The sequence below is a fragment of the Lithobates pipiens genome, unplaced genomic scaffold (genome assembly GCF_037356315.1).
Source record: "Lithobates pipiens isolate NorthernLeopardFrog02 unplaced genomic scaffold, aLitPip1_a1.2 Scaffold_23, whole genome shotgun sequence".
Lineage (NCBI taxonomy): Eukaryota > Metazoa > Chordata > Amphibia > Anura > Ranidae > Lithobates > Lithobates pipiens.
In genome coordinates this window covers 95,870,666-95,883,685 of record NW_027507785.1, presented here as the reverse complement: position 1 = coordinate 95,883,685, position 13,020 = coordinate 95,870,666, and the positions used below count along the sequence as shown (strand labels likewise).

The 13,020-nt window shown below is 46.9% G+C and overlaps 1 protein-coding gene across 1 annotated transcript in view; it reads right to left on the bottom strand.

Annotated features, from left to right (window-relative positions):
* DCP1A (decapping mRNA 1A) overlaps positions 1-12,800 on the bottom strand; it is a 108,643-nt gene extending 95,843 nt beyond the window's left edge. The window contains exon 1 of the mRNA XM_077452079.1: positions 12,619-12,800. Within this exon, the coding sequence (XP_077308205.1) occupies positions 12,619-12,783 (165 nt within the window). The 5' untranslated portion in view covers positions 12,784-12,800. The remainder of the gene's footprint in view (positions 1-12,618) is intronic.
* Between the last annotated feature and the right edge of the window lie 220 nt (positions 12,801-13,020).

Below are 13,020 nucleotides of genomic sequence, written 5' to 3'. Positions count from 1 at the left end.
ATAGATTATGTGATCATGACCTAGGCCTGGTTAGCAGATTATGTTAGAGATCATGATACATTTGGATTTCTTTAATAGTCCTCCACTGTTCTGCATGTTTAAATTACTGTAACAGTTAATAGCTTCCGTTTTCTAAAATACAACACCCCTTCAGGCACACATTGAACTGTGAATCTCCCAAGTAACATTTGTCTGCTGAAAGGACCGGTCCACTTAAAGGGGATACTTGAGTTGTAGGTGGGGCATGTGGGCGGAGTCAAAAAAACAACTGCCATTATTATAGGCATTTGGTTTCAGCCTGTAAAAAGCCCCTCTATGTAAGTCTAGGTGTCCATGCACACATAAGAATTTACAGGGGTATTAGAAGAGGAGCATTTATAGGCTGAAAAAAATCCCAGTCAAAAAGGAGTGTTCTTGAAGGGGGCTAAAAAAAACAAATAAAAAAAAAAAAAAAAAACAGAAGAAACGTGGAACGCGCCTAAATGCTGGACACGTCTAGCGTTTGAGGTATAACCATTTGACCTTCGGAAGATTTACCCTCCTCCTGACCAGGCCATTTTTATGTGTTACGGCACTGCGTTACTTTGACTGACAATTGTGCGGTCATGCAACAAAAAAATAAATAAAAAAGTACCAGTTACTTACCGGTAACTGTCTTTCTGGGAAATCTTCCAGGACGGCACACCTGAGAGATGAGAGGCTCCTCCCTACAGGAAACACAATCAATCGACAGCTGTTTTAAGTCCCCACCCTTCCCCTTGATCCTCAGTTTGTAGAGAAGTAACTCCTGAACCAGGTTCACAAGGGAAATCATTCCTCATAGGTACTCACCTTCTAGTGTTCTAGAATTTTCCCTCCTCCAACGGGCGGGAAGTAGGCCTGCCGTCCTGGAAGATTTCCCAGAAAGACAGTTACCGGTAAGTAACTGGTACTTTTCTCAAGTCATCTTCCAGGACGGCACACCTGAGAGGATAAACAAGTACCTCAGGCCTACCTTAGGGTGGGGCCACTGCAAAACCCTCTTGGCGAACCTTGGCTCTGCAGTGAGCTTTACCTCCACTCCATACGCTCATATGCTTGATGAAGGCATGTTAGCTGGATCATGCGGCTGATTTGCAGGTCTGCTCCACAGATGTTCCTGCCTTTTCCGCTTCAGATGCAGTATCTAGGTGAAATGGGCTCTTAAAAATGGAATCAGAAAACATGTTAAACTTGTAGGTTAGCAATGTTGCCTATCTCACACATCTAACAACCATGGCCTATTATGCCTGTAGGTGCTACTTAGAACCACTAAAAAGATAAATAAGAGACCTGTGTAAGACAAGGACACTACATTAATCAATAAGAGGGCCTGTCTTAACACTATCCTGTTGAGGGAAATAAAACTGCTTCCTTTTCATCTTTATGTCAGCAAAAGACTAAAGGGAAGCCTACTTAAGGGAAATAGATTAACAGAAGCTTGAACCCTGGGTTTAAGGCACGCCCAATCTATGTCCTTACTTACGCCTGAGAGCCTTCTTCAGGAGATTAAAGTCCCTAGCAGGAGTAGACTACCCATATTGCTATGTCTAGTTTTGCTAAAAGGGCAAAATGAAGGCCATGCACCGAGCCGAAACCTATTCGATCGGGTATACATCTTTATACTTCATCCTCAGGCCCTAATACTCCTCTGAACAGAACTCTCCAAGTTCTTACTAAACAGGGCGATTCATTATCCCCTTTCTCCAGTGTCCCATAACCCTACAGGGCTTCAACCCTAGGAAATGGTTCTGGCATCCCTGAATGCAAGTGGTCAAGGTTTTCTGACATGTGGCAGCTGCAGCCCGAACTCCTGGCCCCTCCATGGAAAAGAAGGCTGAAATACAAAAAGGTGATACATGCATTAATAATATCACAAATAAAATGATCATAGATTGTGGGCACGGCACAATAGATTTAGACAGAAAGGACACAAGCATAGACAACAATGTTGTGTGCCTGAGTGTGACTAGCTAAACCAATATATCAAATATGGGAAGAGACCCAAATCTGAACCTCAACGTAGACAAACAGTCCTCATAGTCTGGTTTTCTGATGTGCTGCCAAGACGTAAAAACATTAAGACTCAAGCAAACCCTAAATGCTGCGTATTTCTTTAGTGCAGCTAGCTAGGTCATAACTGATATATAAATACGGAAAGGACAGGAACCCCCTTTACTGTTGTGCTTTACCTATGTACAGCAAAACAAGGCTATAAAGACAGAAAGACCCAAACTTCTATGTTGTGTATTTCTGACAAACCACCACAGTTATAAGATTAATATGAACACCAACTCCCGTGTTGTGCATCTTTGCTATGCCACAGGGAAAAATATGGAACACAAGACAATCCTTTCTGTCATGCACTTCTGTAGTGTAGTTCAGATAGAACCAACACTGAGAAAGGACACAAGCAACCTGCAGCATTGTGTTTTTCTGAAACAGAAAGCACCAACAAGCTTCAATCTTGAGTATTTCTGCTGTGCAACAACATAAAAGCAGACACTGAGGAAAAAGACAGACAGCCTTTACAGCTGCAATCTTTCTGGTCTGCTGCAAAATAAAACAATAACGCCATGATGAGTATTCCTGCTGTGTAGCAAAACCTCAATCAGAAGGGACAGATAAGTTTAGGGTTCCCACACCCGTGCGACCCAACCTGCGACTTGGGACTGCAAGACGCATGAGAAGTCATATACTATGGCTTCCAATGGGTACCATTTGTGTCTGTGCGACACCAGCAGTCCCTGATTCCTGGATCCACAGACCTCAAGATTACACAGGTCGCAGGGAAAAAAACAAATAGCAATTTTCAGGTCGAACAAGTAAGGGGTCCCCAATGCTGTGACTCCCTGGAGGATTGCAGCCAACAAACCCCTGCTGTGTATCCCTAAGATGCAGAAAGGTAGATCCATGAGAAACACTGCTTAGCCTGATATACAAACGATAAGGCAGTAAATATAGGACATACAGGACACAAACATTCAATCTTTGTGTATGTCTGATGTGTAGTAATATACCAATACTGAGCAGAGAGGCCACCATCCTCAATGTGTCTCTCAGCTGAGCAGCAAAAACAAAATCAGAAAAAGACAAGCAACCTTCACTGCTGTGTCCTTTCTGATATGCAGCCAATAAGGCAGTATATGCAAGACATAAAAAGGACAGACAACCTTCAATCTTGTATATGTCTGATGTGCAACAATATAACAATTCTGAATAGAGATAGCACATCCATATTGAAGTGATTTGGCCTTGCGACTCAACATGTCAAATCGCATGGCTAAAATCAGCACAACACCACTTTGTGGTGCTACATGGATTACCAAAGGCAGTATATGTACTACACCTGGCAGGGGTTCAATTTGTATTTCTACTATGTAGCCCAACAAATTCGAACCATCAATTTTCACTGCTGCCTTTCTGATAAGGCAGTAATACAGGACACAAAACCTCACAGACCTTAATGCTGTATAAATTGATGTGCAACAATAAAACACTATGAATAGAGATAGCACATCCATATTGAAATGATTTGTCATGCGACTCAACATGTCAAATCGCATGTTTAAACTCGGCAGCCATTGCTGTTAATAGCACTGTCTGAATCAGCACAGCGCCATGCAAATCAGGACCATCAGACTTCACTGCTGCCTTTCTGATAAGTAACCAACAAGGCAGTAAAACAGGACACAAAGCCCCAAAGACAGACCTCAATCTTGTGTATGTCTGATGTGCAGCAATATAACCATTATGAGCAGAGATGTCACCAGACACAATGATGTGCATTTCTGCTGTGCAACACAAAACCAGAAAGTACAGACCACCTTCACTGTTGTATTTTTCTGATCTGTAGCCAAACAAAGCAGTACCTTTAGTATATAAAGGACAGCAAACAAGCTTCAGTGCAGTGCATTTCTGATGTACAGCAATATAGCCCTTATAAGCAGAGATGTCACAAATCTCAATGTGTATTTCTGCTGTGCCACAAAAACATCCCAGCAAGCACAAACCTTCACTACTGAGGTCTACTGGTGTGCAGCCAATGAGGAGTCATGGTCTATCCCTTTATGAAATAACCAACAGGCAATTTATTTCATAGGCATAGCCTGGGCTGTAGATACTAAGCCTTCACCACCAGAGAAGGAACAGATCCTAAAATGGTTGGACACCCTACTATTAGTAGTAGTTGTTGTCCTACCTTACCTCCATAGACTGAGCAAACGCTAGCCAGCACATATCCAGGTGGTGCTGATTAGCAACTAAAGTCTCAATGAGCCCAGCCCTAGAGACCAATTTAAGACCTCTCTAGAAGAGGTGGTTACCAGTTTAGCCTGGGAGGTAAATAGCTATTTGCAGGCTTCAAACAATTAATTATGTAGCTCTTGCATAGGTTTGCACAGAAAATCCTCAATTAAAAGGATGTAGGGAGCGATCTATGGTGAATCGCCTTTAGATCTGCCACTGCGTGGATTGTAGCCCAAACCAATAAAAAAAGTTTCTTCTTACATCCTACACTATAATATAAACACAGTGTAAAGGTGGAGTGGGAGGTTGGAGCTTATGAAAGTTAACTATAGCAGGCAACCCCCAAAAGGAGGATCTGTGACAAGGGAACCCCTACTGTGCCACACAGTAGCTTGGTCTCTGCCCATCCTTGAATGTTAGGTCAGCTTTTAAACATTGTGAAGCAACTTCAGATTCCTAGCAGCTGGGCTAATAGGGCCGGTAACCTAGTGCACCTGCTGACCAGGGGAGCTTCTGAATCCACCAACCACTGCCCAATTAATAACCTGTTCAGTGGTATACCTGGCCTGTAAGTAACTTTGTATCTACCAGGTCCCCTCTGTACGCTATATTCATCCCTACTAAATGTACCACAACTGGGCATGTAGGGAGAGGCTGGCAACCTACTGCTGCAATAACCACAGTGTCTCTGCTGTAAGAGGGAGCTGTGGCTGGTGGTTTTAGCAGTGGCGTCTGCGCTATTTGTATCCCGACCCCAGGTTCTGCACTGCACCAGTCAGTATATACACGGGGAAGGGGGAGCAATGGCCTACCTACCTCTTTCTCATCTGAGGTGGTTTAGGCACACTCATTCCTCTGCACCACCTGTCCACCATACAGCTTCTCTGATGTAAGAGGGAGCTGCGGCTGGTGTTTTTAGCAGAAGCTTAAGGGCTATTTGAATCCAGACCCCAGGTGAGATCTCAAATGCCCAGGAACCCTCTGGCTGGAATTGGGGATTTTGCAGCTAAATTCCCACGGCAAAAGGAAAGTAAAGTACTCACCGTTGTCGTCTTCCTCTTTTTGCCACAACCAGCGGGCTTGCTTTTCCATCCTTATGGTCCACACGCAAGGAGGATAGCCGCCAAAGTGCTCCCCCCCCAACTGCTGTCCCCATAGGGAGGTGCCAGGTTAGGCTGTGTCCTGCACTGTACCAGTCAGTCTATATACATGGGGGGGGGGGGGGGGCAATGCCTTCCATTCCTCATTCCCATCTTCATATCTGAGGTGGTTAAGGCAGACATCCACCGTAGTAAACTGGTGCCTCCTCGCTCTAGAGAAAGGAGGATGTGGGCGCCTGCTCCTACTGACTCTCAGCCTTCCCTCCTGGGTAAGAACGCCGCTGCCATTTTCCCAAAGTTTGAAAATGACGCGGGTGCTTGTTGCCACGCCCTCTCCGGCAGCCCACGCGAGCTACCGGGGACCCAGGAGTCGGGGACAAGCCCCCTGGAAAGAACCGATGGCCAGCACCCCCGTCTGAACAGCCACCTGTACAGGTAAGGAGGGGGAGACAGGATAATGGCCCCTGAAGTTCTGGGTACACCACTGTACCCAGGGTCCTTCAGCTCTCAGGGGGGCTCTTCCAATTTCTGCTGCCCGCCCTGAGGAAAAGATAGGGGAACCCCCCAGGAAGGACAAGAATATCCTACCAGACCCAGAGGCTTCCCAGGCTTGTGGTCCGGCTCCCAGGGGGAGACCACCAGCCCCAGGCTTCGGGTCATTTGGAAAAAAACAAACAGTTTCGCTGTGTAGGGAGAAACACAATCAAAAACTGAGGATCAAGGGGAAGGGTGGGGACTTAAAACAGCTGTCGATTGATTGTGTTTCCTGTAGGGAGGAGCCTCTCATCTCTCAGGTGTGCCGTCCTGGAAGATGACTTGAGAAAAATGTGTGTGTGTAAATACATATTTTTTTTACTTTCTGATATAAATTATATCCAATAAAATTCTAATGTCTTCATAAATTTAGGCCAATATGTATTCCGCTACACATTTTTGGTAAAAAAAAAAAATATATATCCCAAAAAGCATATATTGATTGGTTTGCGCAAAAGTTATGGGGTCTACAAACACTGGGATATTTTTTACTCATTTATTTTGTGTTAGTAATGGTGGCGATCAGTGACTTATAGTGGGACTGTGATATTGCGGCAGACAGCCAGACACTAACTGACGCTTTTTTGGGGACCAGTGACACTAATACAATAATCAGTGCTAAAAATATGTCACTGTACTAATGACATTGGCTGGGAAGGGATTACCATCATGGGGGGCGATCAAAGGGTTAAATGGGTTAATAGCCAGTGATTTTCTACAGCGTGGGAGGTGCTTTTACTAAGGGAAGACATGGATTCTAGTCACTGCTCTGCAGAGACATACGATTCATGCCTTCCCCTTGTTGGAACGGCAATCTACCTTGCTTACATAGGCATGCTGTCATTCCGGCTCTTTACTAAACGATCGACAGGTGCTGGCAGACATCGAATCCACGATACCGGCAGATCAGCACTTGTGTATAATCACAGAGGGAGCGAGGCGTCAGTGCCATGAAAGCCCGTCCTCTACCCAGAAGTGTCGGATCACATACTAGGTAGTGATCCAGCGCAGCAGAGCCCTCTTGCCACCGTATATGTATGATATATGGTCGGCAAGTGGTTAATGCATCCCAATGGCCAAAATAAATATTCTGGCCAATAGATTCCAATAACCCTCAAATGCTTGACACGCCTAAACGCGCAGATTTTACAGTGTTTTGTTAACCGCATGCAGACAGCTGCCGCAGTTATACTGCAGCAACATGGCTCGGCTGCAGGAATCGCCATCCTGGTACATTGGTACCACAGACAGCTACTAGGGGGCACGCGCCCCCCTGCTCACCCACAGAGCCAATGCGAGTGCCCGGTGGTCGCAATCACTGCCGGGCTCCCACAATCGCTCGGGGCACACAAAGAACCGGGATCTGTGTGTGTAAAAACAGTTTCCGGTTCTCTGAAGGGAGACTAGACAGATGATCTGTCATCTCCTCTGCACAGTCCCATCCCCCCTTCAATTAGAACACGTACTAGGACACTCAACCCCTTTACTGCCAGTGACATTTTCACAGTAATCAATGCAATTTTATAGCATTGATGATATGATAGATAGAGAGATATAGATATTATATATATATATTTTTTTTTGAATAATAAAAAAGTCATATAACTATCACCTATTTTGTAGGAGCTATAACTTTTGCGAAAACCAATCAATATACGCTTATTGTGATTTTTCTTTTACCAAAAAAACATGTAGAAGAATACATATCTACCTAAACTGAGGAAAAAAAATTTTTTTTTTTTTTTTTAGATATTTTTTGGGGAAATTATAGCAAAAAGTAAAAAATATTGCATTTTGTTTCAAAATTGTCGCTCTTTTTTTGTTTATAGTGCAAAAAATAAAAAGCGCAGAGGCAATCAAATACCACCAAAAGAAAGCTCTATTTGTGGGGGAAAAAAAAGGATGTAACTTTTGTTTGAGTGCAATGTCGCACGACCGCGCAATTGTTAAAGCGACGCAGTGTCAAATCGCAAAAAGTGCTCTGGTTTGGAAGGGGGTAAAATCTTGCGGGGCTGAAGTGGTTAAGCAACTTTTCTCCTGCCAGGATTTCCGGTAGTTCACGGTCTGTAAAATTTTCCTCCAACCGAGGTCTGAATCGCATGTTTGTGTGAGGACTCAAAGCACAATCCAGGTCTTTTATCAGATCTTTTGTCCCCTCAGGACATCATAATTCCCCCTTCAAAGTAGTGTTCACAGCCCATCATCACATCACACCCCCCTCCATTCACATCCCACATTCATGTCACACCCTCCCTTTCCCAACATCAATGTCCTCTACCCCCTTCAAATCCCCCCACCGCTTCAAATTACCCCCCTACCAACAGCAGTTCCTTCTGCCCCTACCCCCCCTCACATTAAACCCCCACAGCAGTGTTTTGGGTCAGATACCTTGTGGTAATTTGGAGGGATTATTTAAGTTCAATTATCAACCTGATTTGCAAGTTTTGTTTTACTAAGGTCATATAAATAGATATTGCGCACACCCCCCCCTTTATTTTTTTGGCAGCGCTTGAATACATTTTGTGAAACTGTTCTTTTGTTTACAGATTTTACATTGGGCATCTACTCCTGAAGAAGTGAAGCAACATTCACGAAACACATCAAGGTGTAGGATGTAGCTATTATGTTTTAGAAATCTGGCAGTGTGGAGCATGTACATGAATTACTATATGAATATTAAGCAGATATACTGTATATTGGTAATGAATCAGCTTGCTCTTTTACTAACTCTTCTATTTATGTATAAGATCTTCATCAAATATGCAAAATAATTGTTTTTTACAAAAATGTTATGCCCCATTTAGAGCGGTAGTAAACCACCAAAAAGAAAAAAATATATATTCTCCTTGCAAGTTAAGAGCATCTAGTGCTAGTATGCATACTAGCACATTACGATAGCCTTTCTTGAAAACAATGCCCTTCAGCAGAGTGCTGTCACAGCTCCCCTGGGACTCCCATCTTCACAGGCAGGCTGTGGCCGAGCCTCGATGATGTCACTTCCACACGCCGTCCATTGAGAGCGCAGTGCGCTGGTGACGTCACCGAGTTGCAAAAGTAAATCTTTCCTAAACGGTGTACATTTAGGAGATATTTACTGTACCTACAGGTAAGTCTTATTATAGGCTTATCTGTAGGTTTCAAGCATTAAAAAGCCTTCACTCCCACTTTAAAGTCCCATGGAAAAATGTTGTGTTTTATGTGGTTGTAGCGAGGAGTGATTTCCGAACCAGATCCTGAATATGGGTGTGCAGCAAATTCCCTCCCCCATGGGGGGGGGGGGGGGGGGTCACACCAGTAAATGTTATTTACCTATATGGTCCCAAAGGTGATCTGATCAGGTCTGTTAGTTCTTCAGGAGGATCTGATTGGAAGGTCCATGCATTCCTATTTAGGAGGGTGCAATCCTACCTCCCGCTCTGATCTGCTGATAAATCTGCTGGATCGGAGGGCTGTCGGCTGAAGGCGGACAGGGCAGTCCGTTTACTCCCGGCCAATTCCTCCATCTACACATTCGAGGTGGATGGGGGAATCCCTTCCGCTGTGGTATTGTATTCTGACAGCGGGGAGCCTTCCCTACTGTCAGAATACAGCGATCAGCGTTACCGGCTGTAGCCGATGTCATTGTTGTTCAGTAAAAAACTGATAGGCTGGTTGATAGACCGACTTCTGCACAACCAGCCTCCCCATATGTAGATCATAATTTGGCCGATCCCTGAACTTCAATCCATGTATTGTCGGCTTCAGACTGTTGATAAGTGCCGCCATCTTTGATGTGATGTCAGCAGACTCATGTGACACTTTAGAATAGTGGCCCCCAACTGCGGCCCTTTGCTTACTAATCCTTCCACTGACACCAACGATGGGGCACTAATCCCCCCCCCCACTGACATCAACCATGGGGCACTAATCCCCCCCCCCCACTGACACCAACGATGGGGCACTAATCTCCCCCCCCCCCACTGACACCAACGATGAGGCACTAATTCCCCCCCCCCCCACTGACACCAACAATGAGGCACTAATTCCCCCCCCCCCCCACTGACACCAACAATGAGGCACTAATCCCCCCCCCCACTGACACCAACAATGAGGCACTAATCCCCCCCCTGACACCAACAATGAGGCACTAATCCCCCCCCCTGACACCAACAATGAGGCACTAATCCCCCCACTGACACCAACAATGAGGCACTAATCCCCCCACTGACACCAACAATGAGGCACTAATCCCCCCACTGACACCAACAATGGGGCACTAATCCCCCCACCCACTGACACCAACAATGGGGCACTAATCCCCCCACCCACTGACACCAACAATGGGGCACTAATCCCCCCACCCACTGACACCAACAATGGGGCACTAATCCCCCCACCCACTGACACCAACAATGGGGCACTAATCCCCCCACCCACTGACACCAACAATGGGGCACTAATCCCCCCACTGACACCAACAATGGGGCACTAATCCCCCCACTGACACCAACAATGGGGCGCTAATTCCCCCCCCCACTGACACCAACGATGGGGCGCTAATTCCCCCCCCCCCCCCCGACACCAACGATGGAGCACTAATTCCCCCCCCCCCCCCACTGACACCAACGATGGAGCACTAATTCCCCCCCCCACTGACACCAAACGATGGAGCACTAATTCCCCCCCCCACTGACACCAAACGATGGGGCACTAATTTCCCCCCCACTGACACCAACGATGGAGCACTAATTCCCCCCCCCCACTGACACCAACGATGGGGCACTAATTCCCCCCCCCCACTGACACCAAACGATGGGGCACTAATTCCCTCCCCACTGACACCAATGATGGGGCACTAATTCCCCCCCCCCCCACTGACACCAACGATGGGGCACTAATTCCCCCCCCCCCCCACTGACACCAACGATGGGGCACTAATTCCCCCCCCCCACTGACACCGACGATGGGGCACTAATTCCCCCCCCCCACTGACACCAATGATGGGGCACTAATTCCCCCCCCCACTGACACCAACGATGGGGCACTAATTCCCCCCCCACTGACACCAACGATTGGGCACTAATTCCCCCCCCCCCACTGACACCAACGATGGGGCACTAATCCCCCCCCCACTGACACCCCACTAATCCCCCCCCCCACTGACAACAACAATGGGGCACCAATCCCCCCCCCCCCCACTGACACCAACAATGGGGCACTAATTCCCGCACGGAACTGGACGGAACTGCGCCTGGTGTGAACTGGCCCTTAGTCTTTAAAGAGGAAGTAAACCCTGATGGGTTTACTTCCTCTTTGATTCCCTGCAAAGGTAAATCCTAATGCACTACTATGCACCGCATAGTAGTCCATTATGTGTCACTTACCTGACACAGGAGCCAGCGAAGTCACCGCTGTCCCCTGTAGTTACGAGCGTTCATCTTCTTGGTGCGTCTCCATGGGTCTCGCTGCTCCGGGGCTGTGATTCGCTGGAGCAGCGATAATGTCACTCCCACGCATGCGCAAAGGAGCCGACACTCGCGGCATATCGCCGCGATCTGCGGCTTACCCAGTGCGCCTGCACGCCGCATGCGCCGTAGACAGCGGTGGCTGTCTTCAGGTAAATATCTCCTAAACCATATAGGTTTAGGAGATATTTCTTGGACCTACAGGTAAGCCTTAATCTAGGCTTACCTGTAGGTCAAAGTGGTTTGTAAGGGTTTACAACCACTTTAAATGGTTAAACTGAGAACTCCTACACACAGAGTTCATAGTTCATGTTCATTGATAACTATAAACATTGTATCTCTTTGGTCTTTTCTTGGCAGACTGCCCAGAGAGGAGACAAGTCCACAGACTTCAAGCAACTTGCATTGACTTCTATTACTGACACCAACAACGGGGCACTAATCCCCCACTGACACAGACGGGGCACTAATCCCCCCCGACACCAACTATGGGGAATTATTCTTTCCACTGACACCAACAATGGGGCAATAAGTTCCCCCGATACCAAAAATAGAACATTGTTTACGCCAATGGATGTTCTACTTGGGTCCGCCCCCCTAAAGTTTGAAGCACAATAAACTGGCCCTTTGTTTAGAAAGTTTGGAGACCCCTGCTCTATCATTTTCCTCGATGGTCTGGCGTGCCTAGGGTCGGGAAAACAAATGCAAAAAATCACGGTTTCTTCAACTGCAGAAAAACACGCTGCACTGTAGCAGATGCATGAGGGTGCCATTTAATGGCCGCCACCCCCCAGCTTGTTCACTGGCGCTGCTTTTTCATGCACAGCGCCGCAGCACCATGTGATTCAGTGTGCTGCAATCCACCCCCCAAAAAAAAGTTGGGGATTTGTTAACTTTGAAATGAATTGGCTGCTCTGCCTCCGCCGTGTACAGACGGCGATGTGATGCCGGGGTGATAGGCACTCCGAGGGGGGAGGGCTGTGACGGACAAGAAGGGAGAGGGCTGTGCTTGAGAAGTCCCATTTTCTAGAAAGTTCTATGGAAGGAAGCCCTGGAAGTTATGTTCCTGGGGTATGACTTGTAGTAGAGTGGTGACAGGTTCTCTTTGTAACTATAAGGCCATGAGGAGGACAGCTGCATACACCTCTGCTGTTACCAATACACTGTGTGTGTCTGATATCGTCCCGCTGACTTGGGGTGTCCCCTATGTATACATATGGAGCACAGGAGACCCCTGACACCTCCAGGCTCCTCCTCTCTCCGGGCTCACTCACCCACTCATTGGCCTTAGCACTGAAGATGTACAGGGCCACCTGTCCGGTGACATCCACAATGCCGCTGATGTAGGGGTCCGAGCGGCGCAGAGCCGCCAAACTCATCTCATGCTCCACTTTACACCGCGACTCCATCTTGCATCGACACTCCGGCCGGTGCACCATACTAAACCTTCCTCCACTGCCGCATATAGTTCCGCGGGGAGGAGGGTTCCGCCCGCTGTGAGAGATCTGCTGAGTGCGGCTGTCACAGACTTTCACTATAGAGACCACACTGGGATTGAGGAGCTGTGCGGTCCCTTCAATAAAGATCATTGCTTTCCACTATAGAGAACACACTTTTGCTAAAGTAGAAACTAAAGGCAAAACTTTTTCTTTTCATTTGGCGGACATCCCAACTAG